Below are 23,575 nucleotides of genomic sequence, written 5' to 3'. Positions count from 1 at the left end.
AAAACAAAGATTGACAAAAACCCAAAAACAAATTTGGACTAATCATATTGAAAGGTTCCCATCAAGCTACAACATTATTATCTTGTTGATACACTCTGACATACACAAACCCAGTGTGATTCCCCTGCCAAGGACTCTGGGCTGGTCACAATTATGATGACCCTAAAGCTTCACCTCACATGCACCCGTGGAGCCCTGAGGAGCTCACCTTTGTCCTAATGCCTAAGGAGCTATCTGTTAGAAGGCAGTTTAGGAATCCACAGCCAGAAACACTGTGGCACCAACTAGATAATTTTAGGAACAAACCATGTATACATTTAGCCCTCCAAACCCTGCCGGGAACTCTAGGGAATTATTGGGGATTTAGCTGACTTTTTGCTGTACACTAACAAATCCATCTTTGGGAAAAGGCATGACTCACAGTGGCTCAATCAGGAGCAGGACACACCTCTACACCTCATCTCTTTTTGCTTTCATCCAGCTTTGGCAGGGCCTTCTCTTTCTGCTTCACAGCAAGGAACAGGCTTTTTGCCTTAAGCAGGATTTTGGGTTGTTTGCTTGCTTTTGCAAAAAGCAAGGTGTGTTGCCCAAATCTGATTAAATTTTGGAACATCTCTCTCCCTTTTTCCTGCAGCTACTCTTCTGGTGACTAGTGCAATTTCTTATGAATACAACTGACTCTAAATGCCCAGTGTAAGCCAACAAATATGTGAAAAACAAGGGAGAAAGAGCCACTCTCAGTGCTTATTGGTGGAAAGGCACAATTATTTCTTTGGAGCACTTTTATTTTTTTTGGCCAATAGGGTCATTTGGCAATCTGTGATGTGCAAAATTTTCACTCCCATTCAGTGAGTTCCCAGGACAGTTCTAGTGGACTTGGATGGACCACACTCTGAGGTAATGATCTCAGCATGTCCTGCCTTTGGGGAGTATTACTGATCACAGCTCACCTTCATGGTTACTAAGCAGAAACAGCGCCAGGAACAGAATGGCTTCTTTCAGTGAGGCGGTAGCCCAAGAGACAATGCTCAAAATTGCTTGAACCTGAGAGGCAGAGGTTGCAGTGAGCTGAGATCGCGCCACTGCACTCCAGCCTGGGCAACACAGTGAGACTCCATCTCAAAACAGAGACCATGCCTGAGAACAGCTAGCACCAGGAATGCTGGAGTTGTACTTGAACTCCCTCCCACTTGGAGAATCTAGGCTTGCTGGACTCCATTAGGACTCTGACCTTTCTCTGAAGCCAGTCTGAAGGGCAGAAACAGCTGGAAGCCTAGAGAAAGGCCTGAGGGCTTCCAATAAAAGAAACTCGGCCAAGAGTCAAACCCAGTGCTATGAGCGAGTTGTTCTTTGAGATAGATGGAGAGAAGCATGCACCAATATCCAGAAGAAAATTCCTCACTAGAGGCAAAGTAAGCCAGCACCAAGCCCTCAGGAAAGTAAACAGAGCAAGGAGGAGGGTTTTAGGAGCCAGAAATCCAGGGGCCTCCCCCTGCCTGAGCAGATAGCAGAAGACACTCCCCAAGAGGCTCCTCTTGCCTGAGATGACCAGGGGACCTGGGGGTGCAGGGGGTGGTGGGTGAGGGGTCCGTGTAGAGGAAGGAGGAGAAGAAAGCTATGTTGGGAGGAAGGACCTGCTGCTGAGGACATGCTGTGGATGAGGAGGAGGGTGTGGGGAGGGAGGACTTGCTGGTGGTGAGGATGTTATAGGGATGAGGGGCACGTGGCAGCTGGGGGAGCTAGGAAATGCGGAGAGGCAGGGAGATGTGACAAGTACTTTTCAGCACCTCTCTGTGTGACACTCCATAAACCCACTGCACCACTCCTACATGGAAAACACTGCAGAGTTTTTGTAATCTTTGCAGGCATCTGGTGTTTATATGATGAGTGGAGCGGCAGAGCTGGGTCAGGCATTAAGAGGGCCTGGTTATTTCCTAGATCCACTGGCCTAAGCACGCAGTCGGGGAGGAGAGCCAGTTTCTCAGGTAGCAGAAAAGAAGCCGGCGGAGGATGAGGGACTCTGTGAGGAGCAGGGTGCCCAGAGGCAGCCGGCACCCAAAGGGTTCTCACTGTGCGGGGCTCCTTTGAGTAATGGCAGGACTTTCCTGGTTCCTGGGGGCGGGGGGGGACTATTTCCAAGGGGAGCTATTTCCTGGGGGGCTATTTCCAGGGCTCACATTGCCTGCATCCAAAGACATGCCCACCTTGACCCCTGGAAAAGTCCTGCTTCTTTCTGCCCTAGTGACTTTCCACGCATTCGTTCACTCAACAATGATTATTGATACCCTGTTTACTACCAAGGTCCCTACCGTGGAGAGTTGGCAGCCCAGCAGGAAGCTGTAGCAAGTATACAAATAACTTCAAAGCAAGCCAGAACATGATGGCTGCCTTTGGAGAGAGGCAAAGGGCTTCGCAGTGCGCAGGCGAGCCCTATCTCAGAGATCAGGACTTCTGAAACTGGGTCTGCCCAACGTTGAGCCTCCGAGCACCTCATTGAACAAGACCTTGCCTGCAGGTCCCGGCCAGCCTGTGCTCAGGAATAACTAAGGAGTGGAGCCGCAGCAACATCGTTCCCAAATCCGGACGTCTTCCTCCGACTCAAGCCCAGCCTGAGGGCCAATCCCCTTGATTCACCCTTGGAAACAGACACCAGCCAAGGGAGCTGTCTCCTGGCGTTGACAAGGATCCGATTTAGGTCAGTATTCTAGTTCCCACTCCACAGAGGAATCTGACTGGAGGCCAGCTGTGGTCGATGAGTCATCCGGAACACAAGCAGGCAGCTATTTCCGAACTAAATGGCATCTGATCTCCCTCCTCACCTTGAGTCCAGTGCCCTGGTCTCCAAAAAAAGCTTCCTCTGAGATCAAGCCAGGGAGAGAGACACAGAGACCTGAGCAGAGGGGAGCCACCGTGGCTTCATCACTCCTGGTGCCATGCAGGCGGCAAAGGAACATGTGGAATAAAGCAGGCAATTCTAGAAGATTCTGGAATTCCAGGTCCTGTTAATAGACTGCCTCCATCCTTTACCTTTTTTACTTCCATCCTTCCTTCCTCCCTCCCTCCTTCCTTTCTCCCTCCCTCCTTCCTCCTTCCTTCCTTCTTTCTTCCTCCCTCCCTCCTTCCTCCTTCCTTCCTTCTTTCTTCCTCCCTCCCTCCTTCCTTCCTCCCTCCGTCCTTCCTTCCTCCCTCCCTCCTCCCTCCTTCCTCTTTTCTTCTTTCTTTCCTTCCTTCCTTCTTCCTTCCTCCCTCCCTCCTTCCTTCCTCCCTCCCTCTCTCCCTCCTCCTCCTTCCTTCCCCACTCCCTCCCTCCTTCCTTTCTTCTTTCCTCTCTTCCTCCTCCCTCTCTCCTCCTTCCTTCCTCCCTCCCTCCTTCCTCTCTCCCTCTTTCCTCCCTCCCTCCTTCTTCTTTTCTTCTTTCCTTCTTTCCTCCTCCCTCCTTCCTTCCTTCCTCCCTCCTTCTTCCTTTCTCCCTGACTCCTTCCTCTTTTTTCTTTATTTCCTTCCTTCCCTCCTTTCTTTCTTCCATCCTTCCTCCCTTCCTTCCCCGCTCCCTCTTTCCTCTTTTCTTCTTTCCTCCCTTCCTCCTCCCTCTTTCCTCCTTCCTTCCTCCCTCCCTCCTTCCTGTCTCCCTCCCTCCTTCCTCCCTCCCTCCTTCCTCTTTTCTTCTTTCCTTCCTTCTTCCTCCCTCCCTCCATCCTTCCTCCCTCCCTCTCTCCCTCCTCCTTCTTCTTTCCTTCCTGCCTCCCTCCCTCCCTCTTTCCTCTTTTCTTCTTTCCTTCCTTTCCCCTCCCTCCTTTCTTCCTTCCTCCCTCCTTCTTCCTTTCTCCCCGACTCCTTCCTGTTTTTTCTTTATTTCCTTCCTTCCCTCCTTCCTTTCTTCCGTCTTTCCTCCCTCCCTCCCGCCTCCTTCCTTTTTTCCTTCACACCCTCATTTCTTTGCTCCCTCCTTTTTTCCTTCTTCTCACTTGGAACACCTACTATATGAGCCATATACTGTTTTAGGCACCAAATCAGAGATGACCCTTTCCATTATGTAAGATACTGAAAATAAAGACTGATGTATATTGATTCTTACTATTTGCCAGGTACTATTATAACCACTTTACATATATTAATTCTTTTAATCTTCACAGCCAAATAAGGCAGATACTATTATTATCTCCATTTTCGAGATGAGACATCTGGCTGAGCATGGAGAGATGGAATAGCTTGCCCAAGTAAAACCATGTATAAGCAGTGCCCCCTTTCTGTACTGATTCACACTATTGGAAGAAGTTTCTGGAAGCTGGCATGACCACTTCCCAATGGGAAGGGAGTATCATTTCTTGAGTACCTACTGTGTGCTAGACACTGTGTTAGTCCCCCGACACCCCCACTCCCTGTGTTGGCCACCCAGCTGACCTCTGGAAGGTCCCAGGAAAGGAAGCCCCACTCTCCCCTAGGGGTCCAACCCAGGAGCTCCCTCCCAGCAGTGCCGCTGCGAGGGTGGTGCCCTGCTCAGCTTCCACTGTGCCATGGTGCACTTCTCCAGAAGCCACCATCTAGTGTCCACCGCTGAGCACAGGACAGGCCCTGACTTGGATTCACAAAGGAAGCAGGCAGACACCCTGCCCCCGTCTCCATGCCTCTGCTTTAGTCGTCGTGATCCTGACTCTGGACTCCAGCATCACCACAGGGTCAGCTGCTGTGTGTCACCCTGAGAGAGTCCAGAGGGGCCAGGGGATGTGTCTGGAAGCCCAGTGGTCTTACCTCTCAATGTCCTGTTCCCAGCTGAAGTTACTCAGCCTTGGTGTTCCTCCCTAGAGAAAGAGGAGAAAGGTTCATGGGACCCTAGTAGTTCTGAGTTTGTTGTACTGAGGCATGTTGCTGCCTGGGGAAGAAAAGAGACATGTGAGGTTTTTGTTTTCCTGCCCTTGCACGTGGAGTTATTGAAAAGGATGTCAATGATCCCTGCCAGGTGAGGGAAAAGAGCTGCCCAGTGCATGGGAGTCCATTACTTGGCCATATCATTAGGCTTTCTCTCTCTCCTGTTGGACACGCCAGTGCTTGCCCCACTCAGAAGGCTTCTGAATACTGTGGACTGATGTACTGGGGTGAAATTCCACATCTGGGTCCACTTTAAGTGATTATTTTTAAACGCTGGTAACCATAAAAATAGTTTGTTATTCTCACTATTTAATGCAGTGAAGGACTATTAAACGGTGTTGATATTTCAGAGTTAATTAATTAAAGTGGTCTGTTTTCTGACTATTGAAAACCATAGCTGGATTTAACATTTATGAATTTATTCTGAACACATTAAGTAAAGGTCTTCACATAACTTACATGTATATAATTTTAACAGTATTTTTCCTCCTCCCTCCTTCCTTCCTCCCTCCTTCTTCCTTTCTCCCTGCCTCCTTCCTCTTTTTTTATTTCCTTCCTTCCCTCCTTCCTTTCTTCTTCCTTCCTCCCTCTCTGCCTCCCTCCCTCCCTCCTTCCTCTTTTCTTCTTTCCTTCCTTCCTCCTCAAGAATCGATTTAATTAACTGGAGACATGAAAGATAATTGTTAATATCTTTGTAGGCAGTGACGATTGTAATACCTAGGACAATAATTTCATATACCCCAAACTTTAAAGGCTAACAAGACCTAGGAGATTATCTAGTTGATGGTTTTCTGAACTTTCTTTTAGCCATGACATCTCTTTTATAAACCAAATCTAACATAGGACCCCAACAAATAAAAGTAGAGTTGCTTTGCAGAGACCAAGAAACAGTTTGGGCTGGGCATGGTGGTCATGCCTATAATCCTAGTGCTTTGAGAGTCCAAGGTAGGGGGATTGCTTGAGACCAGGAGTTTGAGACAAGCCTGGGCAACATAGTAAGCTCACATCTCTACAAAAGAAATAATTTTTAAAAATTAGTCAGGTGTGATGGTGCACACCTGTAGTCCTAGCTGCTCAGGAGGCTTAGGTGGAAAGATTGCTTGAGCCTAGGAGTTCAAGGCTGCCGTGAGCTGTGATCACATCATGGCACCCCAGTCTGGGCAACAGAGCAAGATCCTGTCTCTTTTATAAAAGAAAAAAGAAAAGAAAAATATACAGCTGGAAAACTGCCAAAGGTGTCGAATTCTTTCAGGCCCATATCAGGAAACTGAGGCCAGAGGAGACTTGGTGACCACTCAAGGTTGGCTGCTTCTTCCTGGAAGAGCTGGAGTTCAAACTCAAGATGTTGGCTATACTTTAAGGCATTTTCCGTGCTCTGTTGGTCGGTCTCAAGGGAATCATAAGTATCACTTAACTCTAGCAAATGGATTGATGCCTTATTGGAATCATAAAGTGGGACCATAGATATTTACATACCCCTGCATGGGAGTGAATAGACCAGAGGCCCCTGTGGATGGCATACATGTGAACCAGTCCAAGTAGGGCAACAAGAGGCTATTTGTACAACCCAGGCTGGAATTCTGTACCAGGAAGAAGAGTAACAAACCTCCAGAATCTGAGGAATCAGGTGGGCCCAACATAGCTACCCTCTTCCTGATGATCAGCCCAGGCCTGTCTGCTTTCTCATTCTAAAGGGCCATGGCTGGGTCCTCACCCTGAGGGTCACAATTTCAATACAGCCCCTGGGTGGTCAGAGAAACTGGGCACTTTGACTCCTTTCTTATCTACGACTCCTTTTTTACTGCCTTTCGCTGTGGTTTGCATGTGAGGAGTTGGGAGGAGGCAGGGAGTATAAAACTTACACTCCTGGCGTGTGAGCTCTGCATCTGTTCGCTTCTATATCTACCCAGCACACCCACTTCAGTATCCAGACCTCTACTGAGATCACAAAACCCAGTCACTCTTTGTAAGTCTGCCATACCAGACTACCATAAATTGTCATTAAATACCCATCCAATTCCCAGCCATATCAATGAAAAACAAACAAGAGAGTGGGGCTAGTGATAAAGAACAGGCTTCTATCAGAATAGACACTATTACACATTGCTGAGGAGATCCTTGGCTTTGATGAGCAAACTGTTGCACAGTACATTCTTAGAAGATGACAAGGAAGACCTATTTAATGAGTAAAAGCTGAAAAAATCAGCCCAGTTCCTTTTCTCACCTCCTGTAATACTAAAGTCAAGACAGATAGGTGCCCAATGATCTCATCCAGATATTATCTCATGCTAACACCCTCAAAAGAGGAATAGGGGTCAGAGGTCAAATGACCCATCCTTTTGTCTGGATATTATTTATACAGTATTGTTGCCATTGATATGTCAGGGGTCTCAGCTCTGTTTGTTGGAAGAATTATTAACACTTTTTTTTCGGAATGTGAGATTTGAGTTTTTGTGAGATTTGAGTTTTTAAGTGGGGCTTGGGCAATTTTCTAAGCATCCTAGAATAGGTTATTATGGCCTAACTCCAGTTAGGCCATAATAAAAAAAGCTCCAGTGAAGCTTTAAATTGTTGGAATTCTCAAAACAGTAGTGCATGCTTATACACCAGTACACCATTAGCTTCCTGGATAATTTTGTTTATGTGAGTTTTTAAATAGGCATTCCCACCACATCCCACTCCCAAAAAGAAGTGTTCACTTAAGGAATATCCATACTCATATGGTCAAGCAGACAGAAAACTCCTGATTTGAAAAGGAGTATGGGAAGTTTGGTTTTTTGAGGGGTAGCAAGATAGGGTGGGGCAGCTGTTGAAACACAACAGAGCAGACAGAGCACATAGGACTGACAGGATTGAGTATGGAAAATGAAAAATAGAAACAGCATGGAGTGCTTAAAATTAAAGGGAAGAAGTTGAGATGGCAATTAGTAACTCCTCTTCAGTAAGCAGAAGTTAACAGACATGAGGAGGTGATGACCTCCCAAATATCAAAAACTCCTGGGGTAAGCTACATGTGACAAAAAAGGATTTAGTGATCTTTAACAATATTTGTTAACTATTTGACTCTGTACACAACATTGCATTAAACAGAAAGTAGATATTTTAAAAACAGACAAATATTTATTGAGCACTTATGATACGGTTTGGCTGTGTCCCCACCAAAATCTCATCTTGAATTTCCATGTGTTGTGGGAGGGACCCACTGGGAGGTAATTGAATCATAGGGGCAGGTCTTTCCCATGCTGTTCGCATGACAGTGAGTAAGTCTCATGAAAAATGATGGTTCTATAATGGAGAGTTTCCCTGCACAAGCTCTCTCTTTGCCTGCTGCCATCCACATAAGACATGACTTGCTGCTCCTTGCCTTCCAGCATGATTGTGAGGCCTCCCCAGCTACATGGAAATATAAATACATTAAACCTCTTTTTCTTCCCAGTCTTGGGTATGTCTTTATCAGCAGCATGAAGACGGGCTAATATAGTAAATTGATACCAGTAAAGTGAGGCATTGCTGAGAAGATACCCGAGAATATGGAAGTGACTTTGAAACTGGGCAATAGGCAGAGGTTGGGACAGTTTGGAGGGCTCAGAAGAAGATGAGAAAATGTGGGAAAGTTTGGAACTTCCTAGAGACTTGTTGAATGGCTTTGCCCAAAATGCTGATAGCGATATGGACAATGAAGTCCAAGCTGAGGTGGTCTCAGATGGAGATTAGGAACTTGTTGGGAACTGGAGCAAAGGTGACTCTTGGCATTTTGCCCCTGCCCTAGAGATTTGTGAAACTGAACTTGAGAGAGATGATTTAGGTTATCTGGCAGAAGAAATTTCTAAGCAGCAAAGCATTCAACAGGTGACTTGGGTGCTGTTAAAGGCATTCAGTTTTAAAAGGGAAGCAGAGCATAAAAGTTTGGAAAATTTGCAGCCTGATGCAATAGAAAATTTGCAGCCTCAATGCAATAGAAAGGAAAATCCCATTTTCCGGGGAGAAATTCAAGCCAACTGCAGAAATTTGCATATGTAACAAGGAGCTGAATGTTAATCACCAAGACAATGGGGAAAATGTCTCCAGGACATGACAGAGGTCTTCACAACAGCCCCTTCCATCACAGGCCTGGAAGCCTAGGAGGAAAAGATGGTTTCCTGGGCCAGGCCGGGGGTCCCCATTCTGTGTGCAGCCTAGGGACTTTGTGCCCTGCATCCGAGCTGCTCCAGCAGTAGCTGAAAGGGGCCAACATAGAGCTTGGGCTGTTGCTTCAGGAGGTGTAAACCCCAGGCCTTGGCAATTTCCATGTGGTGTTGAGCCTGCAAGTGCAGAGAAGTCAAGGATTGGGGTTTGGGAACCTTTACCTAGATTTCAGAGGATTATGAAAACACCTAGATGCCCAGACAGAAGTTTGCTGCAGGGGTGGGACCCTCATAGAGAACCTCTACTAGGTCAGTGCAAAGCGAAATTTGGGGTCAGAGCCCACACACAGAGTCCCTACTGGGGCACTGCCCAGTGGAGCTATGAGAAGAGGGCCACTGTCCTCCAGACCCCAGAATGGTAGATCCACAGACAGCTTGCACTCTGTGCCTGGAAAAGCCACAGACACTCAACACCAGCCCATGAAAGCAGCTGGGAGGGAGGCTGTACCCTGCAAAGCCACAGAGGCAGAGCTGCCCAAGAACATGGGAACCCCCCTCTTACATTGGCGTGACCCAGATGTGAGACATGGAGTCAAAGGAGAGCATTTCAAAGCTTTAAGATTCAACTGCCCTGCTAGATTTTGGACTTGCATGAGGCCTGTAGCCACTTCATTTTGGCCAATTCCTCCCATTTTGAACAGCTGTATTTACCCAATGCCTGTACCCCCATTGTATCCAGGAAGTAACTAACTTGCTTTTGATTTTACAGGCTCATAGGTGGAAGGGACTTCCCTTGTCTCAGATGAGGCTTTGGACTGTGGACTTTTGAGTTAATGCTGAAATGAATTAAGACTTTGGGGGATAGATGGGAAGGCAATATTGGTTGTGAAATATGATGATATGAGATTTGGGAGGGGCCAGGGGTAGAATGATATGGTTTGGCAGTGTCCCCACCCAAATCTCATCTTGAATTCCCATATATTGTGGGAGGCACCCACTGGGAGGTAATTGAATCATGGGGGCAGGTCTTTCCCATGCTGCTCTCATGATAGTGAATAAGTTTCACGAGATCTGATGATTCTATAAGGGGGAGTTTCCCTGCACAAGCACTCTCTTTGCCTGCTGCCATCCATGTAAGATGTGGCTTGCTCCTCCTTGCCTTCCACCATGATTGTGAGGCCTCCCCAGCCACATGGAAATATAGGTCCATTAAACCTCTTTTTCTTCCCAGTCTCGGGTATTTCTTTATCAGCAGGGTGAAAACAGACTAATACAGCTTGTCATTGTGACTTGCTCAGTAGCACATGTGTATAGAGGCCAATGTGAAGTGCTGGAGGAGACCCACATCAGCACAAGTATAAACCAGTTTCCCCAGGAGTGTACAGATGCTCAGGCATGGTGAAATCATGTATCATATATCAAAACCACATTCAAACTTGACACGTGTCTCTCAGCTGACTTGGAGTAGCTATGAGGAATTTTTGCATCTTATATATCTAACATGTAAGAGAATAACGTAGTGGTTATAAGTTCGGGCTTTTGAATAGTTCACAGTTGGATTTAAATCCCCACTTGGCCAGTTACTCCATCTGTGACCTGTGACATTATCCTCTCAGCCTCAGTTTCCCCATCTATGAAACGAGATAACAACAATCTTACAGAGCTTTTGAGAGTAGGAAATGAAATTATTTATGTAAAACAGTTAACATAAATAATACATAGCATGTGCTCAAAAACGTGTGCAATTATTATGTGATATTTGTTTTAGTTACTATATATAATAAATGTTATTGATGAACTTGATGAAACACATAGAAGTATTATTTTGTAGTAAAAATATCCTCTTTAATATACAATATGTAATTATTTTGCTGTAAGCTTATTTGAGTTTAAATTTTCCGAAGAAGGAAATGGCTTATTGGCTTATTGTAGTATCATCACTAGGAGTCTTGGAAGGTTTCCTGTAAGAGGCATATAATGTGGAGGGGTACCACTAGAGGGCTCTGCAGGGACCCTATATACCTTTTCCTTGGCTGTAGTGGTGGAGAAGCAACCCTGAGAAGCCCTGGCCTTTTGGAGATCAGAGCCATTCCATTCATGACAGCTGTTCAAGAGGGCAATTAATAACAAGAATCCAACAAGAGCAACTCCTAGGAGCCACTTCTGCCAGAGAGCTGGGGGTTGCAGGTGGATGTCACCAGAAACATCTGGTAGGTGCTGAGCTAGGAAACCCTATTGCTTGAGTTTCACTCTCCCCTGTACCACTCCACAGAGCTACCCTTGTGGGGACTTGAATGACATAATACAATGAAATTTTAACTTTGAGACAGGAAACGAGGTAGTATTGAAGGTTCTGAAATTCTGGGCAAAGACCTAACCAACAATAATAACAAAACCCACCTTGAATCTCAACTGATCCTTGAGGCTGGGACCCAAACTGATGGCCGGGCATCTGTAAAGGAGATGAACACAAGGCCCTGGGAGTTATGGGGCTGCATGAGCCCTGTGTGTCCTACCTGCAGGGATGATGGCAGGACACCTCTGATGATGCACTGTCATAGGATAAATGCCCCTCCGGACTCAGTGGTCACTCAGGGATTGTGCTGGCAAGTGATGCAATAGGTATATATCATAGCTTTTTAATGAGCACTATCAACCAGTAGCTTACAGTTGTCTGAGTGACAGCAGTGAAGCCGGTGCCTGCAGAGGCAAATGTCAGACGTGCAGCTGAAGCGAGAACCTGGGAGCTGGGCAGAAAAGGAGCTTTCCTGCTACCCAGGTGAGTTTGGATCTCCAGACTGAGGCAGTGGGGTGGGAGCAGAAATCACTTCAAGCCTTTGTTTTCTTGTGGCTGTTTTGCGTCTGTGGTGTTTGAACCACCCCCCACTCCACCCCGCGAAAAAACAGCTGTCCACGGGGCCAGACAAGATCATGTGCCTCTAGACTCAAGAAGTGAATGGCAGCCTTGGGAAGCTTTGCTTTTTTCTAACTCTCCCTGTGAAATAATTCAGGACTTCCGCACACTGAAGAGTCAACTCTCAATCCAATCAAGCACTTCCCTTTTTAAACTTGTGCAACTCTGAGGCTTAAGTTCTCAGGGTCTCCCCTCCGCAGGCGCTGGTCCTTTTAAATGGCTCCTCGGAGAGGTGGTGGCCAGAGGCTGCAGTCAGGACCTGGCTGAGAGGGATGAGGGCTGCGGGGCTGGGCGTCCCGGGCAGGAGGGCGGAGCAGGTGAGCTGCGGGGTGGGAGCAGGGAGTGCACTTGTACGTGACGTTGGAGTTTGCAGCAACCTCCAAGTAGGAGGCTGTGCGCGCGTGTGTGTGGAGTGGCTGCGCGGCCGGGGAGGATGTGCGCTGCAGGGCGGCCGCCGCAGTGAGCAACGCGGCGACCGGAGCCCGGCTGGCAGCCGGGGAGGCCGGGACTGAGAGGGGCGAGCCGCTGGTGCTCCCCGGCGGCAGAGGGTCGCGTCGGCCACGGGCCCGGGAGAGACGCGCTCCAGCCGGCCCCAGGATGTAGGCGATCAGCGGCAGCGCTCCTGCAGGCGGCCGGCTCATCATGAAGAAGCACTCGGCCCGGGTGGCCCCGCTCAGCGCCTGTAACAGTCCGGTCCTGACCCTCACCAAAGTGGAAGGTAATGCGAGGCCGCTTCGCCCCGGGAGTCCCTGCACCCTAGCCGGGGAATGCTGCCACCCTGAGGGGGGCTGCCTGGCTGCGAGGCGCCGGGGCTGGGGGTGCTGCTCCCCCAGGACGCGGCTCCGCAGTGCAGAGCGCCGCCGCCTGCGTGGGGGGACCTGGCAGCTTCGGGGGCTGCCCTGAGCTCCCTGGCGAGCAGGAGTGAGCTGCTGCGGCGAGCGAGCACCCGGCTCCCCAACCCTCTCCTTCCTGGGCAGCACCCAGCGCATCTGGCAGCAGCTGCACCCTCACCTCCATCCCAGTTTGTCCTGGGGCTCTTGTCTGTTCGGCAGGAGGGGGTCGTCCAGCCGCTCCCAGTGTCCCCTCACCACACACACACTTGAGTTGCCTGGATGTGGAGCTCTGTGCCTCACCCCCAGGCCGACCAAAGGTGCTGCCCGCGGTTGGTAGAGGCGGCAGAGGGCTGCAGTGGGCTAAGGAGACGTCTCTCCTGCGTGTTCCGAAGCCTTTCCGGCCACCAGCCAACTGACTGCCCTGCTCTTGGGGAATGGGCGGGGCGCACAGGTGAGTGAAGAGCCAGCACCAGTCTGTAAACAGGCTCTTTCCCAGGCCCTGGAGAGGGATCAGAAGGGCCATGAGAGGCCCCCAGAAGGTGTCCTCCTCCCCGTGTTGTCCTTTCTGCCTGGAACTGCTCCCACCCAGGAAATGTGAGCGAGAGGACAGGGGAAGAAGCAGCCCACCGAGGAGAGCTTCCTCAGACACAACTGGCTTCTGCTGGCCTAAGGGGCCTTGCTTTCCAATGGAGAAGGGGGCAGAGGGCCAGTCCCAGTTCTTAACTCCTCCTCCCAGGAGGCAGAGGTGGAATGACTAACTCCCTCTGCCAGGAGCAAGCCACCTTGGCCAGGTGAGGCAGACAGACCATCCCCTGGGTCCCAGGAGCTCCCTTCTAGGCTTTCGCTTGTGCTGAGCTAACAGAGCCCATGAGCACCAGCGGTGAATGAGGGGCAGCCATGGGCTCGGACAGAGCCTGGCTTCTGCCCTTCCCGGGAAGCCTGGACTTCTCTAGGCTACTGTGGACCCTGCTTCCCACTCGTGACTTCTTGTTTATTACAATAAATTTCAGAACCAGCAAGGACAAGACAGAGGCTGGCTTGGTAATTGTATATCCCAAGCTCAACTGTCCACACAGGCCTGCCTGCAGCTGCCCTAGTACTATGACCCCCATCCTACCGAGGAGCACTGTGAGGCCCAGCAAGGTGGGTTAACGTGTCGTAGACCCACAGTTGGTAGGTGGTGAAGCAGGAATGGAATCCTGGGCTGTCCGATCCAAAGCTCATGCTTTTTTTTTCAGAACATCAGTTTGCACTGAACTGCAACTACTTACCTATTTCTCATCATTTTCTATCTTTAGGAGGTTGGGTTTTTTTCCTCTTGTGGCTGTCTTCTTCTCTCCTCCATCCCAGCCTCAGGAATGACTTGATATCAGCCATCTACACCTGAGTTTAGTGCAAGTGCTACCTCTTCAGGGGTGTTTGTATTTCTAAGCCTACTCCCAGACATTGCCCACATGTATGTGTGAGTTGGGGAGGGAAGGATTGGCCATTTATTTCTCTGAGGGAAGCAGGGAGTGAGTGTCTGCTCACTCATAGGGTCCTCATGGGAAGCTGCGCCACTCCTACCTGCTAGTAGGACAGATTGGTTCTGCTCTCCAGCAGCAGGGGTGTCCCTGGGAAACTCCCAGCCCACCTTGGGCAGGACAGGTTTGAACTGCACTGAAAGTGGGGCAGGACGCGGATGGTGGGGCTACCTGAACTGGGTGCTGTGGCCTCAGAGGTGCTGCAGGAGGCAGTGAGTGGCAAGCGAGGCACAGGTACTTCCCTATAGCCAAGCCTGGAGGTTGCCTTCAGGGAATGAAAATGAGAATTATCTCCCACTAACCACCAACCCCCCAAAAAAATCCCTTAGGGCTGCTGCCAAAAGAGCTTTGAGTCTCCTGCACATACTAACGCCAGCAACTGCCTCACCATGGGCTTGGCTTTGGAACTAGCATTTCCTCATAAATGCCTGTGGATAATGGAAATGTATTGTGAACTAAGAAACGGTCCGATTGAGGATCAAGACTGGGCTCTGCCCCTTTTCCAGTTGGATTTGTGTAAATCATGAATGCAGCCTCAGTTTCCTCAAATGTAAAAGAGAAGGAACAACCTACTTCAGCAGGCTGTGAGGAAATGCAATAAGGTAGAGGTAGCTGAAAATGCCTAGCAAGCCCCCAGTTGCATTTTGACTGAAAAGTCTGCCCATCAGGGCCTGATAAAACCTGCCCTTGGTATGCCTGGCTCACATATAGCTCTTTCTCTCTGCCTGGTTTTTTTCCTTGGTGTTTTTATTCAGTTTGGCTTTTGGTCTATTTTTTGGAAGCCATTTGCATCTTATGTGCCGGTTTTGGAAGTGTTGAATCATTTTGTTTTAACTTGAAGGCACAGGGCAAGGTGGTCCCCATGCTGTGGGTGTTTCTGTATGGATGGCAGACAGGCTACAGGGAGGGAATGCAGCCAGCAAGGAATATTTATTAGCTTGCAGAGTGTGTCATCTAAGGGGAGGCAAGAAGGCACCAGCATGTGGTACATATAAAACCAAAATAGAAAAGGCAAAGCTTGGTTAAACTCAAACACAGGGAGATGGGCAAGATGACTTCATTTACTCACCAAATACTTCATCCAACCCTACTCTGTGTCCTGTGACCATTTAGCAAGGCCCTGGAAAGGCAAAAAGGAACAATTCTAGTTCATTCTCTTAAGGACGTTTTAGTCTAGAGGGGAAGAGACATATAGATAGATAGATAAATTATCAAATACAAAGTAGTAAGTTCTGGTATTGAACTGAAAAGCACGGTGTCACAGGGACACTGAGAGTTGAGCAATCTGAGGAGGTGTTCCTGAGGAGGAGGCCTTCATGAGGAGGAGGGTTTCTACAGAGGAAGCCTTTCTGAGGGGGAGGCCTTTCTGAGAAGGAGGCCTTTCTAAGAAGAGGCCTTTCTGAGGAGAAGATATTCCTAAGGAAAGGAGGCTTTTCTGAGAAGGAGGGCTTCTAAGGAGAAGGCCTTCCTGGGGAGGCCTCCTCAGAAAGGTCTCTGATGAGGAGGCCATTCTAACAAAAAGACCTTTTTGAGGAAGAGGCCATCTAAGAAGGAAGCCTTCCTCAGGAAGAGGCCTTTCTGAGGAGATATTCCTGAGGAACAGGCCTTTCTAAGAAGGAGCCATTCTAAGGAGGGGGCCTTCCTGAGGAGGAGGCCTTCCTGAGGAGGAGGCCTTATGAGGCATAGCAACTGAGGCTGGGGGGATATGAGAAAGCTTGTTGGTGCAGAGGGGAGGAGAGGCAATTTCAGGCAGAGAGAACACAGATGCTTGGGCTCAGCCCAGAAGCATGAGGAAAGTGGGGCTGGGCCTTAGATAGGGGTTAAGGCTTGAAAAGTGCGTTCTGGCGAGATTGATGGCATCTGTCATGTCTAAAAGCATACCTTGTTTTCACAGATCCTTTGCTTGGCTTTCCTTTCAGAAGCAGAGCATTGATCAGTAGGACATCTCTAATAGACTAGTGTTTACTAGGATCATCTCTACTCACAATCAGCTCATTCATGTTCAGTGAAATTACATTCAATAGGGATTAATCATTGAGAACAGTACAATGAATTCCCCCAAGAGGCCTGCAGCAAGTAGTGTTGTGGAAAGGGTGAGGGCTTTGGAATTAGATGGAATGGGTCTATCCAGCTGTCACACTAGGTGAGTGATTTCTGGCTAATGAATAAAGCTCTCCAGGAATCAGTTCCATCCTAGGAAAGGAGGGGTGATGACATCTTGCTCTTAATACTCAAATAATAGTTTTTGCTAATGAATGCCTACTATATTGCAGGTACTATGCTAGGAGAGATTGTTCCATTATCTCTATTTTTTCCCTAAGCGAAGGTAAGTATTGTTATCCCACTTTATAGATAAGGAAACTGAGGCTCAGAAAACTCATTCACAGAAGGAACTGTAATTAGAAAGCAAGGATCCCAGGCTTCAAATCTATATCTACGTGGCTGCAAATGTTGCAAGACCTTTGCACAACTGCATTTCATTTGAGTAGGAGAGAGAATTGTATCAGCTCATGGCACTTTGTAGATGCTCACTAAATGCTCCCTAAAGCTCCCATTGTATGTAATTCCAGCAGTTTGGGAGGCCGAGATGGGTGGATCATGAGGTCAAGAGAGCAAGACCATCCTAGCCAACATGGTGAAACCCTGTCACTACTAAAAATGCAAAAATTAGCTGGACGTGGTGGCGTGCACCTGCAGTCCCAGCTACTTGGGAGGCTGAGGCAGAAGAATCACTTGAACCCAGGAGGCGGAAGTTGCAGTGAGCCCAGATAGTGCCACTGCACGCCAGCCTGGTGACCTGGTGACATAGAGAGACTCCAGCTCAAAAAATAAAAAAAAAAGGCTCCCACTGTAATATAACTAATATAATTCAGTGGTTGGGACCCCCATGGGGGATTCACAGGCCCCATGGCTGTGTGCCATATTCTTAGTGCCTCTCCTTTGGGAGCGTTGGGTGATCTCAGCTGCCCCCAGAGTAGGTCTGACTACCTTGTTCCTGTCAACAGGATAAGACAGTTATCCTGGAATGCTCAATTAATAGTATATGAAGACCCAGGATGCTGGCCCAGTCCAAGAGGATTCTTGAGAAGTATACTGCCAAAGAGTTTCCCCCAACCCAAAATATTTCCCTAGTTGGCTAGCCCTAGGTCTGAAACTTCAGTGGCAAAAGTCATTCATGTAGTGATCAAATATTTTACCTAATATATGCAAGAGGATTCTAAGAGGAGTGAAACATAATCCTTGATCCAACAGAGCTTCCAATCAAGTGAGGAATGTCAGAAAGGCACACCAATAAAGAATACATGCTGAAATGTAATGTTTTTGATTCTATGGAAGAAGTATAAAGTAAATGCTGCATTTCAGCTGAGGGTGAACTCAGTTCTGGCTGGGACGCAGATGGCCCCTGCGCAGCACTCTTGCTTGCCATCATTACCCCCTTCTTTGCCAAAATAACCTAATCTGACAGGATACTCTTTCCTGCTGATCCTGGATGTGGCCTCAGAATTCTTCTTGTCACCACACTCCAGGTGACGGCCTAAACATTTATTGGAACTGCTTTTCCTGGAAGCACGGTCAGGACAGCATGGTAGAGGAGTTTGCCTCTGCCCTGGGCTGTCAGAGGTGGGAGGTGAGAACACAGCATTTCCTGACAGAGGGAGCCACAGACAAAGGCGCAGAGCTAGGAGAGGGTGGCGCTGGGAGACCAGCAGGCAGTCTACTGGGCCAGAGCGTAGTGATCAGAAGAAGCAGGAGGAGGGAAGGTTAAGCTAGACCATGGGCAGATGCTGAGGCATCCTGAATGCTGGACTCAGAAGAGAGGATTGAAACGGGGGAGCCAGAGAAAAGAAGAAAACACCATCTGAAACTGAGAAAAGAGACCGTCATGGGCAGCAGTGGTGTTCAAACTGGGTTATGAAATCTCTTTCATTAGTTGCAATAAGTATTTCTTATTAAAGGAATTAGAATAGAATAAAAACTGCCACTGTCTATCAAATGTAGTAAGAGTCAGAGTGGCTCCAAGACGCTTTCATTTCAGGGGCATGTGTGTGTGTGCTCATGTGTACATGCATGTATGTGTGTGTCATATTGAAGGTATAGCAAAAAATTTTTTAAACCCTGCTGGAAAGTATCCAATGGTGACAAGGAGACATGTTGGGGAGTGACAGCAGCAGTCCACACATGAGTTCATGGTAATAACCGTGGTAGTAACATTTGCTTCCTCCTTGCCATGAGCCCTTGACCTGGGTTGCCTCATTTAGTCCTCACAACATGCCTCTGCAGTAGCTCCTAACATAACTCGCACTGTGCAGTGAGGACTTGGATTGCAGGGTGATCAGGTAACCCACTCTTTGAGACAACTGCCATGTGGTATGCCCACGTCCTAACCACTGTACCATCTGATAGCAAGGACAAGGACAGACTAGAGGAGGAATCAACAGGCTGTGGTGAGAGTGTGAAGTAGGAAGGCTGAAAAGAGCCATGAAATATGGCTTTGAAGATTATGCCTGAACAATTCTGGGAATGGAGATGCCATTAGCAGTAACAGTGAAGATAGGAAGGGAAACTCATCTGGGAGGGAGAGGTGGGGGAGTCACATTTAGAAAAGTTGAGTTTGAGGCCAATGCCTGCAAACACAGGTATGTAGCAGGTAGGGAGTTGGCAGAAAGAGGTGGTGAAGCCTGAGGAACCAATCAGGTGATATGGTAATAAATGGGCAAGCACAGAATCCTGGTGACCATGCACATTTAGGACATAAGGGAGGCAGGAGAGAAGTTTGACCGGCCAGACCAGAGAACTCAGATAGTATGGAGACAACCAGAAGAAAACGGAGAAGAAAGAGAGAGAGTGATATGTCAGATGCAACCAAGAGAGGGTGATTTTGTGGAAACAGTTTTAAGCGGGAGCTGGTTTGCAAGGGTGGGTGGGGGCATTACTGGATACTTGGTTGAAGTGTTTGACAGTGAGGGAGGTTTGAGAAGCTATACTGTCTTAAGGGGGAGGGAGATAACTTTTGAGAGAGCCAGGCTGATTCCACGGCAGGTCTGAGGTTGCCCCAAAAGAAAGATGATTGATGCAACAATTAATGCAACAGTGGCCTAGAGGAGGCAGCATACCAGGGGAGGAAGCACAAGACAGAGAAAGGGAATGATCGGCTTTGAAAAGGAGCAGAGAAAGCTTAATGGGCAAAGACAAGAATCATGAAGATGCAGAAGAGGGAAGCTAACAGAGCTGTGCTGGTGACTTTGATCTTCTTTGTAATGTAGGAAGTGTCGTCGTTTGCCGCAAATGATGGATGGGGACTGAAGACTTGAAGAGGTGGGAAAGGGTTCAGAACAGCCCTATTGGGACATCCAAGAGGAGATTTAATTCTTAAAAGCCTTTTTGGCGCATAATACATTTCCATTGGTTAAGACATCGTGTAGCTCAGGAGAAGGGACTGGAGGGAAGAACACTGGATGAGGTGTCAGGACATTCAAGTGTCGTTTTCTGCTCCTCCATTAGCTAATTAATATATTGGACATGTCGCCTGGCCTCTTGCAGCCTGGGCTTCTCCTGCTGCAAAGAAAGAGGATTATAACAGATCTTCCATTGTCTTTTTAGGCAGGAACATTCTAAGAGTCTACTAAGTAGCTTAATCATTAGCAGAGATTGGTTTATCTGATTAAAACTCTTCATTAGCTATAGTCAGAGAGCAGAGCTTTGAGGAATTGAGACCAGGAACAATAAGGAATCTAGCATGTGCATGTATGTGAGCATATGTGTGCATGCAAACAGGTGCTCTTTCTGAGAGTAGATTTTGGTATTTGAGCAGGGGATGGAAAGACTAGCTACATGATTACAACTTGCTCCATGAGATGGAACCCCAGATGATGAGATGGCATAAAAAGAGGTACAGAAAGATGCCAAAGAGAAGCTGTGCATCTTCCAAGCTTTGTCTGGTGCTGGTCCCAGTCCCTGTGTTTCTGTGTTAAATCTCAATGCCCGGGAATGAGCTGAGCCATGTCACCCATTGTTGGTTCAGAATGTCTGTCCTTGGGTAGGAGATTAAGCCTGAGAGGTCATGTTTAATACCTTAAGACCAACCCCACCTTGGTCCTTGACCAAGCAAGTTTAGTCCTGCCTTGTTGATGCACAATGACTGCTGAGAACTGGAGTTATATTTGAGAAAACAGTGTTTTAATTTTGCTCTGTTCTGCTCATTTTCATCTAACACTCCATCCAACCAAAACCCACACCTCTTCTGATTAGAAGACCAGAGACGCCATACTCCCCCATCCCCCCATAGCTGCCCAGCACTGCCATGGTGAGTCTGGTGGGCCGGCCACTCCACAGGAGAAGGCTCCAGCATGCCCCTCTTCCTCAAGAGCCCTCAGGTTGCAGGAGAGGGCAGTGTCTTTGCCTGGAGGTACTGTCCTGCATATAACCTGCCCTCCTGTAAAACTGTGGTTCATCCTTTGCATTGCAACAGCCAAATTTCAGTCCACATAGAAGCCAAAGAATCTGGAGATGCTAACAATCTGATGAGGAAAAACACCAGCAAAGAGGAGTATGCATATTTGTCTGGGTTTTGTGTGCAGGTCATTAGCAGCATCAAAACATCACCAGGTTTCCCAGCTGGTGTATATGGAGGCATCATGTGCCCAGGCCACAGAAAATGGTGAAATTCCAGGAGGCTGCACAAGCCATAACTAGCAGTGCATATGGATTAAAACTGATGCCCTCAAGTTCAGATGCTTTCAGACCAAGTATTAAAACATAGTGCTCTGCTTCCTCCCAAGAGGAGGTATTGACTCACCCCAGGGCACAAACAGTATTATTTAAGGCTTACCCATACCCTGTCAGTTTCTTGAGAGTCATGATTCACCTTAGGCTGAGTACATTCCAGGACTGTCTTAAATCCACTGCATGAAATTATTCAGACCTTTGAGAGTTATTCAGGAACCTCTAAGGAAATGGAAGTGAGGTAGAAATGCCGATTTAGATATCTGATTACTGAGATGGTGATGATGGGTGGGAAAAGTGAGCTGGATCAAGACCTGACTCTTACCAGCTCTCAGACTGCTTCAGAGTAGATCAGACACATCTCAAAGAAGCCTCCACCACCCCATTCCAACCCCAAAAAGCAACTTTTGTTCACCTCCTGGTTCTTTATCCTGACCAGAGGAATAATTTCCCAGTGCAAAACACTAATTTTGTTTTTAAACACAACTTCACAACTCTCATGTTTTCTCCTAGCTCTACACACTGCCTCCAGAAATGACTTTACAACAAAGATTCAAGCAATTCACAGGAGGCAAACAAATATAAGATAGCATATAATATTTCTAATCCAATAAAGTTATTTATTCTCCTAACAGGTTATCAAAATAAATACTCTGCCATCTGTAGCATGTCATACACATTCTGCAGAGTGGTGGCTCTTGGTCCATGCCTTACACCTTCTCAAGCACAGTACACTCTCTACTGTAACCCCTTGTATTAGCTAGCACTGCCATAACAACATATCTTAGCTTTTAAAAAGGACATATTTTTACTCACAGTACTGGAGGCTGGAAATCTGAAATCAAGGTGCTGGCAAATTTAGTTTCTGGGGAGGGCTCTCTTCTTGGTTTGCAGACGGCCACCTTCTGTGTCCTCACATGACCCCTTCTCTTGATGTGTGTATGGAGAGAAAGAGATAATAAACAAACTCCCTAGTGTCTCTTCTTACAAGGACACTAATCCTACCAGATTAGAATTCCATCCTTATGACCTCATTTAACCTTTTTCGGTTTTTTGTTTGTTTGTTTGTTTGTTTCTTTTTTAAGACAGGGTCTCACTCCTACGCCCAGGCTGGAGTGCAGTGGCGCAATCACTGGTCATTGCAGCCTCAACTTTCTGGGCTCAGGCAATCCTCTCACCTCAGCCTCCCAGGTAGCTGGGACTATAGGCAAGCACCACCATGAGCAGCTAATTTTTTGTATTTTTTTGTAGAGATGGAGTTTTGCCATGTTGCCAACACTGGTCTTGAACCCCTGGGCTCAAGCAATCCAACTATCTCAGCCTCCCAAACCTCTGGGATTACAGGCGTGAGCCACTGCACACAGCCTCTTTAATTTTAATTACTTTCTTAGAGGCCCTGTCTCCAAACACAACCACACTGGATGTTAGGGCTTCAACACATGAATTTGGGAAGAACACAATCACTCAGTCCATAACACCCTCTTTCCAGAATAGCAAATCCTAGTGCAGGGTCCCATACACACTCAGTCTTTTCCATGTTACAAATGTGTTTCTGTCCTCTGCAAACCTGAAGTCCCTCTTTAGTGACATGCAGTTCTGAATGAGATGTTCAGCACCATCACCTTGGTCAACTTTCAAAGGGGAGAACGAGAGGAATGAGAACATTCCGTATTCCCGTTGATGCTCTGGAGTCAAACAGAAGCAAGTTAAAACAGTGCCTTAGCCGCTCACTGATTTGTACCCTTGGGATATTAACTCTCAGAACCTCAGCTGTCCAATATACAAAGGAGAAATAACCTTACTGCTCTCCACCATCATGATGGATATAAAAAGATATATAACATCTACTGGCAGAGAGTGTGGTGTATGTATTGGGTGTCTAACCATCACTTGCCCCTTTAATTCTCTATACTGTCTCCTTTTCCTTTACCCACAGTCAACATCTAACCAATTATCCATAGATTCTGTTCTTTCCCTGGAACCTATGCTAGTCAGGAGCATGACTGGGGCTTCGGCCACGTGTGAATGGTGGCAGTGTTTTCTGACCCAAAGTCCAGGAATCCATATGGATGACCTGGCAAGGGCAAGTGGGTTGGGACATGTGAAGTGCGAATTGTTTTGGGATGTTTGGGGCATGTAGTTGGCCTTATGTGTGTGAAAGCCTTTTCTGCAAGTCTCCTCCCCTTTCCTCTACATCACTGCCTAAAAATAATGTCACACATAAATTCACTGAGCAAGTATTTAATGAGTAGAAAAGATAAACAAAGCCTGAAATGGATTGTTTGGAAGACAAGTTACACTTGCAAATGGCCATAAACAAAAGCTTTCTTCTAAGCTCCTCATTTTGCAAAAGCTTTTTGGTTTGTTGGCCAGGTCCTGGGATGGTGTACTCATCAGTAATCAATAAATGGGAAAGTTTTCATCAGACCCTGTCTTTCATGCAGTCTAGGAAAAAGGGGCAGGGCTTGAGGGATGGGGGAAGGTGGAACTCTAGTTTCCAGAGCAGCTCTCAACTGTGTCCTCTTTGGATGCAATGAGATGCACTTACGCCTCTAAGATGTGGGTACTTTAAGCACTGCCACTTGGACTAAG

The 23,575-nt window shown here is 47.6% G+C and overlaps 2 protein-coding genes across 3 annotated transcripts in view; one reads left to right on the top strand and one right to left on the bottom strand.

The window, feature by feature from the left end:
• Positions 1-23,575, top strand: part of SLC35F3 (solute carrier family 35 member F3) — a 414,885-nt gene that overhangs the window by 293,416 nt on the left and 97,894 nt on the right. Inside the window, exon 1 of one of the 2 annotated variants that reach the window (XM_024252548.2) lies at positions 12,285-12,622. The exons of the other annotated variant lie outside the window; for it this stretch is intronic. Coding sequence (XP_024108316.1) covers positions 12,547-12,622 — 76 coding nt within the window. The 5' untranslated portion in view covers positions 12,285-12,546. Of the gene's footprint in view, positions 1-12,284; positions 12,623-23,575 lie in introns of those variants that run through there. 2 annotated transcript variants of the gene reach the window in all.
• LOC129060920 (uncharacterized) lies at positions 11,979-13,367 on the bottom strand. The gene is made up of 2 exons (XM_054561323.1): positions 12,916-13,367; positions 11,979-12,584 (listed from the first exon to the last, which is right to left on the bottom strand). Exons 1-2 carry the CDS (start codon positions 13,258-13,260, stop codon positions 12,117-12,119), a joined length of 813 nt encoding a protein of 270 aa, XP_054417298.1. The 5' UTR covers positions 13,261-13,367; the 3' UTR covers positions 11,979-12,116.

The sequence above is a fragment of the Pongo abelii genome, chromosome 1, assembly GCF_028885655.2.
Source record: "Pongo abelii isolate AG06213 chromosome 1, NHGRI_mPonAbe1-v2.0_pri, whole genome shotgun sequence".
Taxonomy (NCBI): Eukaryota; Metazoa; Chordata; class Mammalia; order Primates; family Hominidae; genus Pongo; species Pongo abelii.
Note: the sequence above shows the minus strand (reverse complement) of the source record. Positions and strands in the feature narration are given on the sequence as shown.

Bases quoted from the DNA above. Each gene is read 5' to 3' on its own strand.
- LOC129060920 (XM_054561323.1), bottom strand. From the start codon at position 13,260: ATGGCCCTTCTGATCCCTCTCCAGGGCCTGGGAAAGAGCCTGTTTACA. The intron at 12,585-12,915 runs GTGAGGGTGCAG...GGACTGTTACAG, and splicing joins CAGGACAAACTGGGATGGAG to GCGCTGAGCGGGGCCACCCG.